At 42.7% G+C, this 15,838-nt stretch overlaps 2 protein-coding genes across 6 annotated transcripts in view; both read left to right on the plus strand.

Moving 5' to 3' along the window:
- Nucleotides 1-3,089, plus strand: part of CALR3 (calreticulin 3) — a 3,373-nt gene extending 284 nt beyond the window's left edge. Inside the window, exons 2-9 of the mRNA XM_042835696.1 lie at nucleotides 93-194; nucleotides 338-541; nucleotides 969-1,063; nucleotides 1,250-1,459; nucleotides 1,584-1,697; nucleotides 1,784-1,927; nucleotides 2,723-2,815; nucleotides 2,922-3,089. Coding sequence (XP_042691630.1) covers nucleotides 93-194; nucleotides 338-541; nucleotides 969-1,063; nucleotides 1,250-1,459; nucleotides 1,584-1,697; nucleotides 1,784-1,927; nucleotides 2,723-2,815; nucleotides 2,922-3,089 — 1,130 coding nt within the window. The remainder of the gene's footprint in view (nucleotides 1-92; nucleotides 195-337; nucleotides 542-968; nucleotides 1,064-1,249; nucleotides 1,460-1,583; nucleotides 1,698-1,783; nucleotides 1,928-2,722; nucleotides 2,816-2,921) is intronic.
- Nucleotides 3,090-4,263: 1,174 nt separating this feature from the next.
- EPS15L1 (epidermal growth factor receptor pathway substrate 15 like 1) overlaps nucleotides 4,264-15,838 on the plus strand; it is a 35,536-nt gene continuing 23,961 nt past the window's right edge. For 4 of the 5 annotated variants that reach the window (XM_042835662.1, XM_042835664.1, XM_042835663.1 and 1 more), the window contains exons 1-12: nucleotides 4,264-4,316; nucleotides 8,202-8,243; nucleotides 8,422-8,511; nucleotides 8,874-8,921; nucleotides 9,612-9,707; nucleotides 10,089-10,151; nucleotides 10,968-11,093; nucleotides 12,621-12,680; nucleotides 13,020-13,256; nucleotides 13,781-13,938; nucleotides 14,398-14,554; nucleotides 15,550-15,635. In XM_042835662.1, the coding sequence (XP_042691596.1) occupies nucleotides 4,287-4,316; nucleotides 8,202-8,243; nucleotides 8,422-8,511; nucleotides 8,874-8,921; nucleotides 9,612-9,707; nucleotides 10,089-10,151; nucleotides 10,968-11,093; nucleotides 12,621-12,680; nucleotides 13,020-13,256; nucleotides 13,781-13,938; nucleotides 14,398-14,554; nucleotides 15,550-15,635 (1,193 nt within the window). In that variant the 5' untranslated portion in view covers nucleotides 4,264-4,286. Of the gene's footprint in view, nucleotides 4,317-8,201; nucleotides 8,244-8,421; nucleotides 8,512-8,873; nucleotides 8,922-9,611; nucleotides 9,708-10,088; nucleotides 10,152-10,967; nucleotides 11,094-12,620; nucleotides 12,681-13,019; nucleotides 13,257-13,780; nucleotides 13,939-14,397; nucleotides 14,555-15,549; nucleotides 15,636-15,838 lie in introns of those variants that run through there. The other variant, XM_042835666.1, reaches the window with a different exon arrangement.

Raw genomic sequence — 15,838 nt, forward strand, 5'->3', positions numbered from 1 at the left:
GCCCTGCCCTGCCCTGCCCTGCCCTGCCCTGCCCTGCCCTGCCCTGCCCTGCCCTATAACGCTCCTTCTGTCTCTCGGTCCCGGCCCAGCAGGTGGTTGGCAGAAGCGCTGGGTGAGCTCTAAGTCCAGGCCAGACCTTGGCACATTTCAGCTCTCTGCTGGGAAGTTCTACGGGGATCCTGTGAGAGACAGAGGTATGTGGGGGCACGGGGAGGCAGTGTGGGGCCCTCTCAGGATAGCCTGCGTAGAGCCACCGTGTGTGGGGAGGGGAAAAGGCCTTTTTTCTAAGAAAATTGAGGGAAATGTAAGTTTGAATATTATCTTAATACTTTTATAGGTCTACAAACAAGTGAAAACTCCAAGTTTTATGCAATCTCCTCACGATTTAAACCGTTTAGTAACAAAGGGAAGACTCTGGTCATTCAGTATACTGTGAAACATGAGCAGAAGATAGATTGTGGTGGGGGATATGTAAAGATTTTTTCCTCGGACTTGGATCAGAAGAACCTGAGTGGAGCTTCCCCTTACTACATCATGTTTGGTGAGTCTGTAACTGCTTCTCCATTGGCACAGCATTGCCACTGCTGTTGTGCAGCTACTGAAGGATATTTGTGGAAATGACAAGAACATTCAGGAAAAAGTTGTTTTAATGGGAATGTTGTGGCTGTAAGCAGTTATCTGTTCTATACCTGAAATTTCTGAAAGTATGCATTAAATTCTCAGCTGACTTGAAGGGCGTTCATATATTTCAGGCCTTTACCTGAAACAATGTAGCAGAGGTTGTTGTCTGCCCTTAAGGGTATTTGTATGCAACTTAGTGAAATTCTTTTCTTGTATCTCAAGGTTTGTCCTTAGGTATCTGGTGTGATTACATAATTTTTACATAATCCTTCAATCTATGCCATAGATAGCAACCTGCATTTTTCTGCAATGAAATTAAGGATACAAAACGTATGATCTCTTTGTAGGGCCAGATATTTGTGGATCTGAGACAAAGAAAGTCCATGTTATTTTAAATTACAAGAATAAACTTCATCCAGTCAAGAAACCAATCAGATGTAAGGTAAACACGGGTTTCAAAAGTAAACCTCGAGTTCCCATCAAACTCTAGGATCACCAGTCAGAGGGCTATATAAGAAGGAAAAAACCCCACTATTGCAGGCATATATTGTGACTCTGATGCAAGGCAGTTTCTATAAGCTGTGCTTAAGGCTTTTAAAGTATCTTATTTGCCTTCTTTAAAACCCAGGTTGATGGATATACACATCTGTATACTTTAATCATAAGGCCAGACCAGACTTATGAAGTAAAAATTGATAACGAAGTGGCTGCTTTGGGCAACTTAGAGGATGATTTGGATTTCTTGCCACCAAGGAAAATTAATGATCCAGCAGTGAAGAAACCCAGTGATTGGGATGATCGAGCCCACATCGATGATCCAAATGACATCAAACCTGAGGTAACTCAGCAGTTTGAATCTGTAGTTATTTTGCATTATTGAATTATTTCATTCCCGCTGAATTCATTTTATGGATTGAACTACCCATGTTTTTGATTTTGTTAGTCTTTCTGTGTCTTCAAAGGATTGGGATGAACCTGAGTACATTATGGATACTAGTGATGAGAAACCAGAAGACTGGGATCATGCTGTGCATGGAGAGTGGAGTTATCCTATGGTCAAGAATCCTCTATACAAAGTACAGATAACCTTGTAGTTCTAGCTGGCTGTGGCACTTCAACTCTTCTTTGTCCAACTGCATTCTGAATACATGGTTTGTTCTAGGGAGAGTGGAAGCCAAGGCAGATTGATAACCCAGACTATAGAGGCGTTTGGCCCCATCCACAGATCGACAATCCGCATTACTCACCTGACTGCAATATCTACAGCTATGAAAACATTGGCGCCATCGGACTGGATATCTGGCAGGTGAGTTGCTTTTATAGGGGAACAAAGGACTTAGTTTTCACTGGGCATCACAGAATCACAAGGTTGGAAACGACCTGCAAGATCATCTAGTCCAACCACCCTCCCATTCCTATTAGTACCACAAGCACTAAACCATATCTCGTAAATGTGGCATTTGGCAATTTGCTTTAATATAAGTGTTATCTGTTGACCTGCACAACCTGGTCCACAGAGGCTGCTATGCAGAGGATTGGACTAGATGATCTCTGGAGGTCCTTCCAGCCCCTACAATTCTGAGATGCTGCTTTTTTGGGATCTCTGGAGATGACCTGTGTTTTTTACTTGCTTTTATTTAAATGTATGTACAAGATGACAAAGTTTCTAAGATGTGTTGGTTCATAACCCTCTACAGATAAGTGAGGGAGAAGTCCAAACTCGTCAGTGTAAGAGTTGCAAACTGTAATTTGCTCCCCCTGACTTGAGGCTTCCAGCAGCTCAGGTACTCCTGAGTCGCTGAGATTAATGGGACGAAATGTGCCCTCTGGAGGCCGCTCTGAGAAATTCCTCAGCTTTCCTGCCCAGCCAGCAATCAGACTTGGCACTCCTAAGAGCAGTAAAGAAAGTTAAAACACGTTGTTTTGAATGTTGAAAGTAGCTTTCCAAACATAGATGTTTCTTTGTCAAATTCTGTAAAAGCTTGTGGAGTTCTTAACGTGTTCACTGCCTACTGAATGCGATACAAAGACATTGAAAGACAGAGTAGAACTGTAAAGAAAAATAAAGAGGCATCCTGTTGTTATTTTTCCTCCCTCTAAGGTGAGAGCTGGCACAATTTTTGACAATTTCTTGATAACAGATGATGAGGACTATGCAGAAGACTTTGGAGATGAAACGTGGGGAGAAACAAAGGTAATGTGTGAAATTCTTATCAGTCTCAGTTCTTTTGCCGCGTTAAGAGTTCTGTCTAATCTGAGCTATGTTCTATTGGTGCACAAAAATGAAATCTTAACATTAGGATCCTGAAAAGGAAATGAACATAAGGCAGGCTGAAGAGGAGCAGCACAGACAAAGGGTCACGGAAGAAGAAAACTTTGAGCAATGGTTTAAGAAAAAACGAGAGGGAAAAAGTGAATCTCAGAAAGATAGAATAAGGAAGAGTCCTGTCGAGAAAGAGGAGTTGTAATCGTTTGAAAGATGCTCACATCGCTCTGTAAGGACTTTGATGTTTTGTTGAAGTCTGCATTGAAGCTCTAAGGATGTTTTTAGTGGTAATCTTAAATTTGTGAACTCTTTCAGTTACTTTTTAGAAAAATACAGTTATTAAATTAGCTACTAAACAGGGTAACTTTTATTAAATATATTTTCGCTGTGCTAAGATACCCATTTTGTTTTGATGTTCTGAGACTTTTTGATGATTTAATATGAAATGTAAATTCATGCTGATACCAAAATCAAAAAAAAATCCCAAAAACCAAAAAGCTTTGTTTCGTTAAAGGCTTCAGCATGTCAGATACGTGAAGCATTCTCACAACCTACTTCAAACTAAAGAGATAAGCTTTGCCAAGTCTCTCTAGTAATTACATCTTCTATGCGTAGCTTTTTCCTTTCCGCTCTTGTTTGTAATGCTATAAATTTGGTTCAATCTGAAGCCAGACTTTGAGCCCATCACTTTTCATTACCTCTCCAAATCTCTCTGCAGTAAGGAGGGAATGGAAGGAGTGGTGCAGGCCTTGTCTCAGCTGCGGCACTGTGACCAAACTGAGGTCAAATTCCTGCACTGATCCCCATCCTCTGTCCTTTAAGACAACTTAAATGGCCCTTTGGGGTGCAGAACTTTGACAGCTACTGGAAAACAACAGGGTGTCATCCTTGACCTTTTTGCTAAACAAATCCCTCTTACTGTAGTTTTTATGTGACCTTGCATTCATTCAGGCTGCTTCCTGCTCTATGTGAGCACAGGCACCAGCTGTTAGCGTTGTTCTTCACACTGAACGTTTGATCGGAGCCCCGAGGCAGCTTAATGGGGTGGAAGTTTTGTTTCGACGAGGTTTTGTGCAACACAATCGAAAGTGAACTCGGACGCGGCTCCTCCAGCTCAGCGCTCCGTCAGAGCCTCGCCTCGCTTCCTGGCGCTTCGCTCCCGGCCCCGCTTTGCCCGTCACCCCACGGCGTGAAGCTGCGACGGCTCCCGTGGCTGCTCTCCTCCGGCCGGGGCCAGGGCCCAGACAACGCCCGCCCGCTTCGCTCGGGCTCCGAGGCGGCTCCCCTCGGCCGTTTCCTCCGCCCTCCCGCGGCCCGCCCCGCTCCGCCTATCGCCGCCGCTCGCCCCGCCCCCCCCCCCCCCCCCGCCTCGGCCGCTGCCCGAATCGGCGGCAGGAAGATGGCGGCGCTCATCCCACTCAGCCAGCAGGTAACCGGCCCGGCCTGCCCGGCTGAGGCTGAGGCGAGCGGAGGGGTTCCGGGCCCGGCGGCCGGGCGCGGCTCGGGGAAGGGGGAGCGGGGAGCGGGCCCGGCCCGCCGCGGGAGGCGCGTCTGGGGCCGGGTCGGTGCTGGGACGCGGGCCCGGCGCTTGCCCGCGGCCGGGGCAGCGGAGGGACGCGGCGGGGCGGGGCGGCGGCGGCACGACGGGCTCCGTCCTGCAGGCCGCGCGGCTCCGGGCGCCGCACGTTCCTCGCGCTCCGCTTCGCTCCGCCCGCCGGCGGCGCTCCGTCAGCCGGCGCTCCGGCCGTTAACGTCTCCTTCGGCTGCCGGGACCGACTGCAGTGCGCGAGCAGCGCCGCCGTGGGCGCGGGGCCGCGGGGCTTTCCGCAGCAGCGGGACCCGGAGCCGCGGGCTGGCCGAGGTGCGGCCCGCACATCGCGGGGCGGTGCTGCTGCTGCTGCTGTCACAGAGTTCTTTGGCTTAATTTCTCCCGAATAATTTCAGCCTGAGCGGTGCGGTTGACGTCTGTGCTGTACGTGGAGATGCTCGGTTTTCTTATGTTCTCCAAATGAAAACAGGAGCCCCGTGAACAAAACATCCTCGTGTCACGGCTAGGCCAAGCAGGAATTCATAACAACCGCTGCTGATAATTCACATCATGCAAATGCAGCTATTTTGCTTAGTTGTGAATTTCCTAGGAGTGTAGAACATCCCGAGCTGGAAGGGACCCCCGAGGGTCACCAGCCCAACTCCTGACACATGCAGGTCTGTCATTTGTGACACCAAAACCTTACCTTTTGATAGAACTGCCTTATGTTTGGTAACACTAATTTGCCGTGTCCCTTATAAAGGGAGGGCGCTGCTTTCTTAGCATTTTGGGTAGCAGGAAGGCTCCTGATTAACATTTTGTCATTAAGTGGACATTCAGAAAGATCCAGTACATCCACAAGTGTGCAAATTGTTGACAGTTTTCGAGTGAAGCAAAGCATTGCCAAACGTGTATGTAGAACGGTCTCTGGATTTGAAAGGGTTTGTTGTTGTACACGGGTAAAAACGCATCGAGTGTTTCTTTTACTGGAGATTGTGTGAATTCTGATGCTATCAATCGTATTTTCTGTTGTATAACATAGTACATTGTCTTGAGGAAAAAAAGAGCCCTTGTGAATATATTCTGTGAACACATCTGCTATTCTGGCGTTATTTTACAATGAATTCATTGGAAGCTGTGCTGAGGGCAGAAACAGAATTTTGCTGGAAATGAATAAACTTCCTCTGGTAATGGTCTCAATTTCACGATTACTGCAAAGATATCTGCTTGTTATAACAAATGCCAGAACTGGTATTAAAAGGAATAGGAGGGATTACACATCCATTGTGTTGCAGTGCATTCGCTCAGATATAAGAATGTTGATGGCAGCATGCTAGGAGCCACAAGCAACATGTGCAGCTGAGACATGTGAAAGCATTTAGCTATATTTGTTTTAATACATGAATTTAATTACAGTGTTCTTCCTGTTCTATGACGTTCTGTTTTTAGGAAAGAAAATTCAGATGTCTAGCCTGCAGCATGCACAGTTCTTAACAAGTCTCAGCTGTCCTTGGCTAAGATGGCTGTGCACAAAGTTTGAGAGCCAGCGCCTAAAATCACTCCTCGTGTGAAGTAACAATGGAAACTGGTTTTGATTTACCTTTGATAACTTTATTATCTTGAATATTTGGTCACCTTATCTCTAGTCCTTCCACTCTGCTGGGTGTGTTTGACTTACAACCTTTGAAAGTTATGTACAGTTGCATTAGAGATGTTGGAACAGTGCTGTCAATCTGTCCTCTGAGGCAGCTCAGGGTACTCAGCAGGTGGAGTGAAGGCAAAGGTAATCTTTCTGGGGCAGCAGTTGTCGTCTTTTGGCTTTCATCTCTGTGGGACAGTTGGTTTTCCCCTTTCAAAGTACCTGTTCTCATCCACCGTGTGATGTGATGAGAGCAGCCAGAAGAAAGTTGTGAAGCAGGAGGGCACAAAGCAAATGGCTCATCTGATGCAGTGCCCTTTGTGGCCCTGATGCGACCTCAGCAAAGAGGGCTGCTAGGAACTGGTTTAGTATTAGTTTACTAATACTGCTAAACTAATTAGTTTGGTAACTGTTCTGATGGCAGCAGCTTACTGCCTCCTTTTTCTCAGGTCTGTGTTAAGGGACGTAGAGATGTGAGCGTGTGCTGCGTAGTGTGATGGGTAGATATGCAGCTATGCTATTTTTGTCACTTGAGCCCATTTTGTCTGGTCTGCTTCATCACAAAGATGCAGTCATTTAGGTAAATCGGCCAGAAAAGCTTAATCTTTGTAAAATAGTGCAAGTAGAGAGTGGAGTGATAAAGTGCTGCCAGCAGCACTTGGGTGCATTCACACTGCTGTGTGTGAAACCTCTCAGCATTAAGCGCATCACCCTGGATTCCTGCCTCCTCTGTCAGGTAAGTCAGCTGTATGTCAAGGCTGGCAGTATCAAATGAAGATGGGAGGAATGTCTGGTGATCGGGTGAGATCATTCCACGCTGCTGCCGGAGTGGTTTGCTCTATCTGGGATGAATCCAGTGCTCTAGGATGTTTGCCAAATCGGTTGGAGGAGCTTGTAGCTGGCTGTGGCTGCTCTGGGCTCTCAAGAAGTGGGAGGTGTCGGGCTGGGTGCAGCTGGCTAAAGCATACCATGTTTTATTCAGAGTCGGACAGACTGTTTCCTATTTCCTCATCTTTGAGTGATGCGTTTCCTACTCTGGACAGGAACACAGGGCTTATCCATGCTGTTCGTTTAGCTGGCAGAAGGATGAGTCAGGCTTATGAGTTATGGCCACGGCTTTCTTCTGAAACTCGTCCTGCTTCTGGAAGAGCAAGGGCATCTGGTGGTGTGCAGAATGCAGTGGCTTCCTTTGCTGATGGGTTTAAATGGAGAACGTTTAACATGTTTAAGAAAGTTCTGAAAATTGTGCTAGCCCAGTAGAATAATTGGCATTCAGAGAGCTCAGGGTCCACTTCTAATGAACAAGGGTAGTCATATTGGATAGCTCCTTAAATTAAGATTTGCCCTGTTTACTTTAAGCATATGGGAAGATTCTCTGTGTAACATGACGTTTCCTCCTCTTCATCAGTATTCATTTTATTTTGTGCTATTTCTCTCTCCCTTCTCGGTGTGGGCAGAACATCCAGAAGCCAGCTTGGGTGATCAGGAGAAAGGTGGAGGTTGGGAGGTGACAGTGAATGAAGGAATCCTTTGTTGGGTGTCTGAGTAATGTCCTGCAGGTGGAGAGCAGTCGTCCCAAGCGCGCTTTGGGATGTTTCAACACCTCTGCGTCTCAGTCATTAACTTTTTTATTGGGTTGTTTTGTTGTTTGCCTTTAAAGGCCTTTGGCTGCCATGAGGGGTGACTTGTTTCAGACAGTGGTTGGATTGTAGTATTTTTGCTGTTGGTAGCAATGCTGGAGAACAATGAGGAGGTGTAACTGCTGCACAGCTAGGACTTGTCTCTCTGTTGTAGGAGTTGTGTTTGGGGCTTCTCCTCTTTAGGAATTGCAGTTCTCATTTCCTTGGAACCTTGGGGAGAGAAGTCTGCCCTTTTGGTATGCCAAGAACACGCCTTTGTGTTTGCTGCTTTTGTGTAATGCAGTGGTAGCACCAAGCTGAAATCTTCAAACAACATTGCTAGGGAATTATGACGTTTGGTAATAAACCCTGGTGTTCACTTTTTTCCTGAACTCTTTAAAAATATACATTTTTTGATAAAAATACTGCACAGGGTACTATGTGCTTTTTATTTTTCTTGTGGTCACTAAATGCAGGCAGTCTTTGATTGCAGTTCATTATTTTCTTATCATCCCTCTTGTTTTTCAGTTTTCTGCTGGGATTCCACTGTATGAAACTTATTACAAACAGGTAAGTTTGAGGAGACTGAAGCACAATTTCCTTCCCCTCTCTCCCACTCTAAACTTCTGTAAATCCTTTCCACTGAGTGGAGCCATATGAGGTGTTACAGAAGCACGAATAAGACATTTCGTTTCTTGTCTCTGCTTACATGGCATCCTTCAGTTGAAGGCAAACCTCTGTCTTCCAGGTAGATCCAACATACACGGGGAGAGTTGGGGCAAGCGAAGCTGCGCTGTTTCTTAAGAAGTCTGGTCTGTCTGATATTGTCCTTGGAAAGGTGAGTTGGGGGAAAGAGGCAATGTTTGCAGTAAGTATCTGTGCATTTGTTTCACTGCAGCTAAGACTGAGCAGAAGGGGTTAATGAAAGCAGGTGAGATGGAGTGTGAATCGGATCCTTTGACCTCCAGGTTAACCACTGGCTGCCAAGAATTCAGGGTCTTTTCTGGGCTTTGTAGGGATCTGTGAGGAAAACTTGTCTCTGCTGTCACGTTTTTGTTGTTAACTTGAGAATTAAATAGAACTGTATTTCATAACTTGGCAGTTGCAATTAACAGTTTGAAAAGGCGTATAGCATGAATTGTTGAGCTGAGTTAAATTTTATTTTAAAGTTTCAATGGCTTTTAATTTGTATCTCCACAGATATGGGATTTGGCTGATCCAGAAGGTAAAGGGTACTTGGATAAACAGGTAAATAAAACGTTCCTGTTAACCTCTTACATTGCCTTCTACAGTGGAGCCTTGATTCCAGAAAACCCTGATATCCACAGTAATTCCCCTTAGCTTTTTTTTCCCCCCTCTAAATTTTCATTTACAAGATGTTTTTTTTTGTTTTTTGGTGCTGCTGATGTTCAAATATATTATTCAGTGAGGCTGCTGGAGAAGTTAGTTCTTGTTTTCTGCTCCTCCTGTTTTCTCAATAATCAGTGTGTGATATGTAGACACACAGTCACTGAGAGTAATAAATACAAACTATAGTTTTAGGATCTGTTTTAGAAATCGTTCTTGTACTGGCATTATTTGAATGACTTGGAATAACACATGCTCTACTTTTGTGTACCTATGGAGCATTGTTGGTTTGTTTTCTGAATGTTATTAATTCTTAAGAAAAAAAGTTAAAAATAGTTATGAGGCAGCCCTTAAAAACCAGCTTTGAAGATTTTTACTCCTTGTTCCATGTCACTACAAAGTCTTTTCTGAATCTCTTCTGAAAGCAGTGAGGTATTGCTGCAGTGCAGTGACTGCATGGGGCTGCACATCTGTTGTTTCCGTGCTTTACTCGGGGTCATGTGTATGCTGCTGGTAAAACCCTGAATGGATTATTGGAGCTGGTGAGTTAAACTGGCTGCTTATTTTAATAGAAAGCACTATTGTTTGTAGGGCTTCTATGTGGCATTGCGCCTCGTAGCGTGCGCACAGAACGGCCATGAGGTTCACCTGAGCAGCCTGAACTTGACTGTGCCACCTCCTAAATTTGTAAGTAATACATACCTGAATGTTTGCATATATTGCATGAGAAGTAAAGCTTCAGCTGAAATAGTTTTATAAATCATCTGTTTTATAAACATCATGGTTTTCAGACTTCAGGTTGCCATCAGAGTGTTTCACAGCACATCTGCCACTGTCCTGTCTTCCTGTGAAGTTCCAGCCCCATCCTGGGCTGCAAAGTCAGTGCAAGTTTAACTGCAGTCAGCTCGTTCTGTGCTTTTAAGCAGATGTGGCTAAAACCTCCGTTTATGGGGAGGGGGGAGATGGTTTTTGAACTGTGTCAACAACAGTGAATAGCAATGGGCATGACTACAGCTTGGCCTCTTTCTGTGTGTGTGTGTATGAATAAAAATAGAACTTTCATTTTAGCATGACACCAGCAGTCCCTTGCTGATCACCCCGCCTTCAGCAGAGACTCACTGGGCTGTTAGGGTAAGTGTGAAAGACAACACATTCCATTCATTCTCTAAATGTTTTCCTTGTCTCTGGTGTTCCCAGTGAGAGAATTTGATATCAAATGTATTTCCCATTTCAAAGGTCCTTCCTTGATGGCAGACTTGTGTGTGGAAAAGAATATTGAGCTTACAGCTGAATTAAGTATTAAACAAGCCTGTGACGATCCCAGGTGTGATGTTTTTAAGACAGTGAATTTTAATCTTCTGCCTGGATTTCTTCCAGAATCCTAATAGTAGGCACTTTGATGCTTGTATAAGGAACCCCACTAAGAACAGTGAAGCATTTCAGCAAATTCATCCTGAAGAATTAATTTAAAGCTTGAGTTCACGTAGTATTTAGTGATAATACACAATATATGTCATTGGAATAAAGGAGCTTGTGATAGAAGCATTGGAATATTTGCATTTACTTGCTTTGCAGTTGCAAACGTTTTCCAAAATGGCTTCTAATGTGATCTTTCACTTATATGTTGTACCATTAAGTGGGAAGCTGATCTTTTGGAACAAACAGTTCTTAGTTGGTTTAAAGTCTTATCAGGAGTGTCGTAATCAGAATTTGTTGTCCTTTCAGAACACTATAGAAATGTATTTTCTACACTGCATGCTAAAATCTCTTAGATATCACATCCTTAGCCTTGAAACTAAGCTCCACCATCAGGGCAACACTTGCGAGAAAGCTTGGAAATTTAGAATGAATGCTTTACTGTCCAGTCTTAATTTCTTGCAAGATCTCATTTTCAACACTCACGCAGGCACACTTTTTTACTTATTCAGGCTATTTCTTACCAACTAGGTGGAAGAAAAAGCAAAGTTTGATGGTATTTTTGAAAGCCTTTTGCCAGTAAATGGTTTACTTTCAGGAGACAAAGTAAAACCAGTTCTGATGAATTCAAAGCTACCTCTTGATATCCTAGGAAGGGTAAGTATGCTGTTTAGGTTTAGCTATTCTCTATTTAGCTTCTCTTACCTGCAGTGTTTAATATTAAAGTGTAATTTATCAACATAAATAGGCTTTTAGCTGGATTTTACATCAAGTGCATGCTAAAAAGTAGGAATGTTAAGTAGTGTCTGAAGTCATCCGTTTAGAATAATAATAGTAATTTGGGCCCCCGAGTAGATTGGTTCCATTATCTCCCTGTTCATTTTAAGAGGTAGAAATTTTGACTGTGGTTGTATTAAGCACAAACAAATGAAGAAAAAAACAACAACAAATCACTTTCTCCTAAACCCTAATAGCTTTTATAACATTGGATTCCACTGTTTTGTCACTTTTCCAAATGCAAGTTGTTAGCCATACCATTAAATCTGTCTACTGTTTGTACAGGAGAGCACTTTACAGCATCTTAGTTCATTGTAGCTGTGAAATTGCCAAGTATTTTTTTCACATGTATTTATAAATAGTTCTGAGTTCAGTGCATCCATTCTGTATTTGCAAAAGCAGCAGACCTTAAAGCGTTTTTCAGCTTCAGTTTAAAGTGTGTTCCTTAGTGTTCTCTTTGCATGTTGATATGATGGAGAATTTATACATCGTGTGTAAGAGCTGTATCTGCATTACCATATACTCCAGTGTCTTCAGGAAGAACTCAATATATTGTCTATAAACTATGAGTATGTTTTGTTTTAATTCTGCACTTGAATATTGTGAAGCAATCTTGGAACTCTTCATATTTGATTGTGTTACGTTAGTGACAGAAATGCAGGAAGCTTACTTGTGTTCAGAGGAGTTTGTACATGGGATAGGAGAGGGGCTAAATGGGCAAGGGGCATAAATCAAGTGTCCTAAATTTGTGTGGACACACAGTGAAAAAGCCAGGAGCAGAGGTCAGATGGTGGAGCCTCAGTCTGGCAATCTGTACACTCAGAATAATTGGTTGGACAGTGTCCAGGGATGGCCAGGTGTTAGAACACTCAACATTTTGCACCTTTCTATGCAAGTCATTGTCTGTACTTGACATTAATAAGGAAATAAAGTTGACAGATGCTTAAATTCTCTTGCAGAAAATTCTGAGGGCTGGCCATGTTTTTTGACTGAAACGGAAAGCAGACTTTTGAAGTGAAATGCAAATGAGAAATAATTGACTTTTCTAAAGTGTCTTAACTTTCTTACAAAGCAAACTGGGATGATATGTCAGCATACACCATCTGGGGAATCACAAAAACATCCCTGGATGTTTGTAGTTTGATGAATCTTTAATTGCAACATAGGAAGATGAAAAACATACATCTCTTATGTGCTGGACTTATTAGAGCCAATGTTTCCACAAAATATTTGATTGACATTGCCAGAAAGCTCCAAACCAGTCTGTTTCACAAGAGAATCACAGCTAGATCTAATATAATGCTGTTTTCACCAAAATGTGTTAAAGCTGTTAGAAGGCATGTTTAATATTTGACAGCTGATATCAAAGGCACAGAATGTAACTTGTTTTTATCATAAATGCTGCAGGTCTGGGATCTCAGTGATATTGATAAAGATGGTCACTTGGACAAAGATGAATTCGCTGTGGTAGGTTGCTTTCTGTCTTCAATTCATAGTGCATCTGCTAGAGCCAATCGCTCTGCTGTTACCTGAGTGTTGCAGCTTTGCTCTGCTGCGTTCTGTTTCATGATCCAAATCATTCACGTGCACTTATGGTCTTTCTCAATCCTTTTGAACTCTTGCCTGTGTCATCAAGATGAACATTTTTATAATAACATTCACAATCATGTTCTTCTCTGGCTTGTCTCTCTCTCTAATCTTACTGTCTTTGTTTTACTAATACGTAAACTGCTGATACTGGAAAATCTCATTGCTTTTTTTTTTTTTTCATTGTTAACATTATATCTGACCTCTTTGCCTTTGCAGGCAATGCATTTGGTTTATAGAGCTCTCGAGAAAGAGCCAGTTCCTTCACTGTTACCCCCTTCTCTCATACCACCTTCTAAAAGAAAGAAGACACCTGTCTTTCCTGGTGCAGTTCCTGTTCTCCCTGCAAGTCCTCCTCCAAAAGACAGCCTGCGTTCTACCCCATCCCATGGTAGCGTAAACAGTCTGAACAGCACGGGGAGTTTGTCTCCCAAGCACAGCACCAAACAAGCACAGGTGTGATTTTTCTTTTTTTTCCTTCCATATCAGTAAAGTGAAGGGGGGGGGTGGAAAGGAGAGGGGAATTGCTTCCTTGTGTAGGCATTCTGAAAATACAAGGTTTTTTGAGTGGAGAAAATGGACAGAGAATGGAAGAAGAGCATGTGAATTTTAGTTACGTGAACATGAGGCGTAGCAAATCTTAATGGAGAATTTTCACGTTCCATAGAAAGGTTTTCTTTAATTAAAAAAATAAAAATAATTAATCTGCCTTCTAAAATTCCTGTGTGAAGGTAGCTGGGTCTGTATTTCCAAAGAATTAGCATTTTTCAGCTGATGAATAACTCTTTCTTAGTATTTATTAATTCAGGTAGTATTCAGCCGAAAGATTCATGGGAAAAGGGAAGTAATTGTTTGCCATCAGATTAGTTTGTGCAAGATACATTCAGCACTTGCATGCTGAAGAACGCTGTGCGCTCTGCCCTCGCTGTCTTTCGACTCTTTCAGCCTTTTTACTGAAATCCAGAACTTTCTTGTTACAGCCATCTGTGAATTGGGTCGTGCCAATGTCTGAGAAAGTGCGATACGATGACATTTTCTTAAAAACAGACACAGATATGGATGGTTTTGTGAGTGGCCAAGAAGTAAAGGACATTTTTATGCATTCAGGTCTGTCTCAGAATCTCCTAGCACATATATGGTAAGAATTCTCTAGTAGCTGTATTTTTGTATCTCACTGGTCTGGGAAGGCAGTTGATCCATTCAGAATCGTAATCTTAACACTAAAACAATTAAAAAAAAAAAAAAAAAAAGCCATCAGCCTCATTTGCTTGTCCTGTTGCAGGATTATGATGTGGGCTGTATGGAAAATCAAGAGAGAAATAGATTCTCACTGGGCTGTCCTGGGAGAGGGGTGTAGATCAGCCTGAACTGTGATTGTTTTTTGCAGTTCTAGTGCTCTGAAGATTTTGTCAGCGTAATGTTCTTCTATTCAGTCCAATATGCCTGATAGAAATTGCTCTATGGAGCTTTTTCACTGCAATAAACAAGCTGTGATGGGGCTGAATCAAAAGAAGTTTACGTATGTTTTTTTTGTTTCAGATTTTTTGGTAAAGAAGAGTAGTTTCCTTGTTTATAAGTATGATCTGTTTTTTACCAGGGCTTTGGCAGATACAAGACAGATAGGAAAGCTAAGCAAAGATCAGTTTGCACTAGCAATGTATCTCATTCAACAGAAGGTCAGTAAAGGGATCGATCCTCCACAAGTGTTGTCCCCAGATATGATCCCTCCCACAGAGAGGAATACGCCCATACAGGTAAGTAGTGGCTTATTTGAAGATGCACAGAGCTTGTGTGCCTTGATTGAAATGGTCCATGAGTATTAATTTCGTGATGTTTATGTTTTGCAGTGTGATGGTAAAGAATGGCTTTTTTTTCCTCATTTTAGTGACGTTTCCTTTTGCATTTCAAAACTGACAAAAATGTCAAAACAAGGCAGTAACATTTCATTAATAACTGAGAAAAGCTGAACTGGAAAAATACTCCTTTGTCACAAAGTAGTTGTTGTTTTTTATTAAAAAAAACCTTCCTTAGGAAGTGCTGGAGGACTTTTAGTAGTCTGGCTCTGGCTGTGGCCAGGACCAAATTCCTCCCATGAAAATGTGAAATTCTCCTAATGGGAATCTGGAGGGTAATGAGCTTCTGGGAATTGGTGGTTGGCTTATCTTTGTAGCATAGCAGTCTGTAATCCAGTGTCTGTCACTGTAAATAACATATTATTGATCATGAAAGCATTGGATCTTACACTGAATGTTATTTGTTCCTTTTCTTAATAGCATGTCTCTGTGTTTCTGAAACTTCTATTAAGGAACGCTTTTGGCATGTCTGTGTGTTCACCTTTTCTGTAAATTAAGTAGCATTTTCCATTACTTTTCTACTTTTCCTAGCCAGCTTTTGAGTCTGTAAATATATTTCTGTTGTTGCCATTGCTCTAGTCCTTTTAAGTTTTTTCCTGTATCCTTTTTCTATAGACTCTGTCAGGTTACTTGACTCCTGTAGGAACTGAAATCTCAGCACTAACAGAAATGCGTCGTGTGAGTAACAGTAACATTGCAGAATTGTTTGTGCACCCTGCTTAGAACTCAGAGTTTTTTTCTATACCTTCTCCTCTCTCTTTGCACTTGTGGTCTTTGATTCTTGCTCTTTGCATGATGGAATTGTGCAAGAGAATTGTGTCCCACCTTTGTCTTCAGCCTTTGTAAAGGAAGATCTGTCACGGCTGTGTTCTAATAGGCTGTTTTGTTCCTAACAGGATAGTTCAAGTTCTGTTGGATCAGGAGAATTTACAGGGGTGAAGGAACTAGATGATATTAGTCAAGAAATTGCACAGCTGCAGAGGTAATACCTGTGGGCCGTTGACTGTAAATCTAGAAGTAAGAAAACCAATTGAGTTTATAGTGCTGATGTCATTTACAATTATTTTCTTTTAATCTGTTTGTTACTGCTTGTCACTGAGGTTGGTAATGACTCTCCCAGTTGTTCCATCCAGTTGGCCAGTTTTGTAGCCAGCCTGGAGTCTTCCAGGTGGCTGCAGAAGGTTG

This window comes from Centrocercus urophasianus, unplaced genomic scaffold (genome assembly GCF_019232065.1).
Source record: "Centrocercus urophasianus isolate 14NV4802_14NV808 unplaced genomic scaffold, USGS_Curo_1.0 seq_54, whole genome shotgun sequence".
NCBI classification, from domain to species: domain Eukaryota; kingdom Metazoa; phylum Chordata; class Aves; order Galliformes; family Phasianidae; genus Centrocercus; species Centrocercus urophasianus.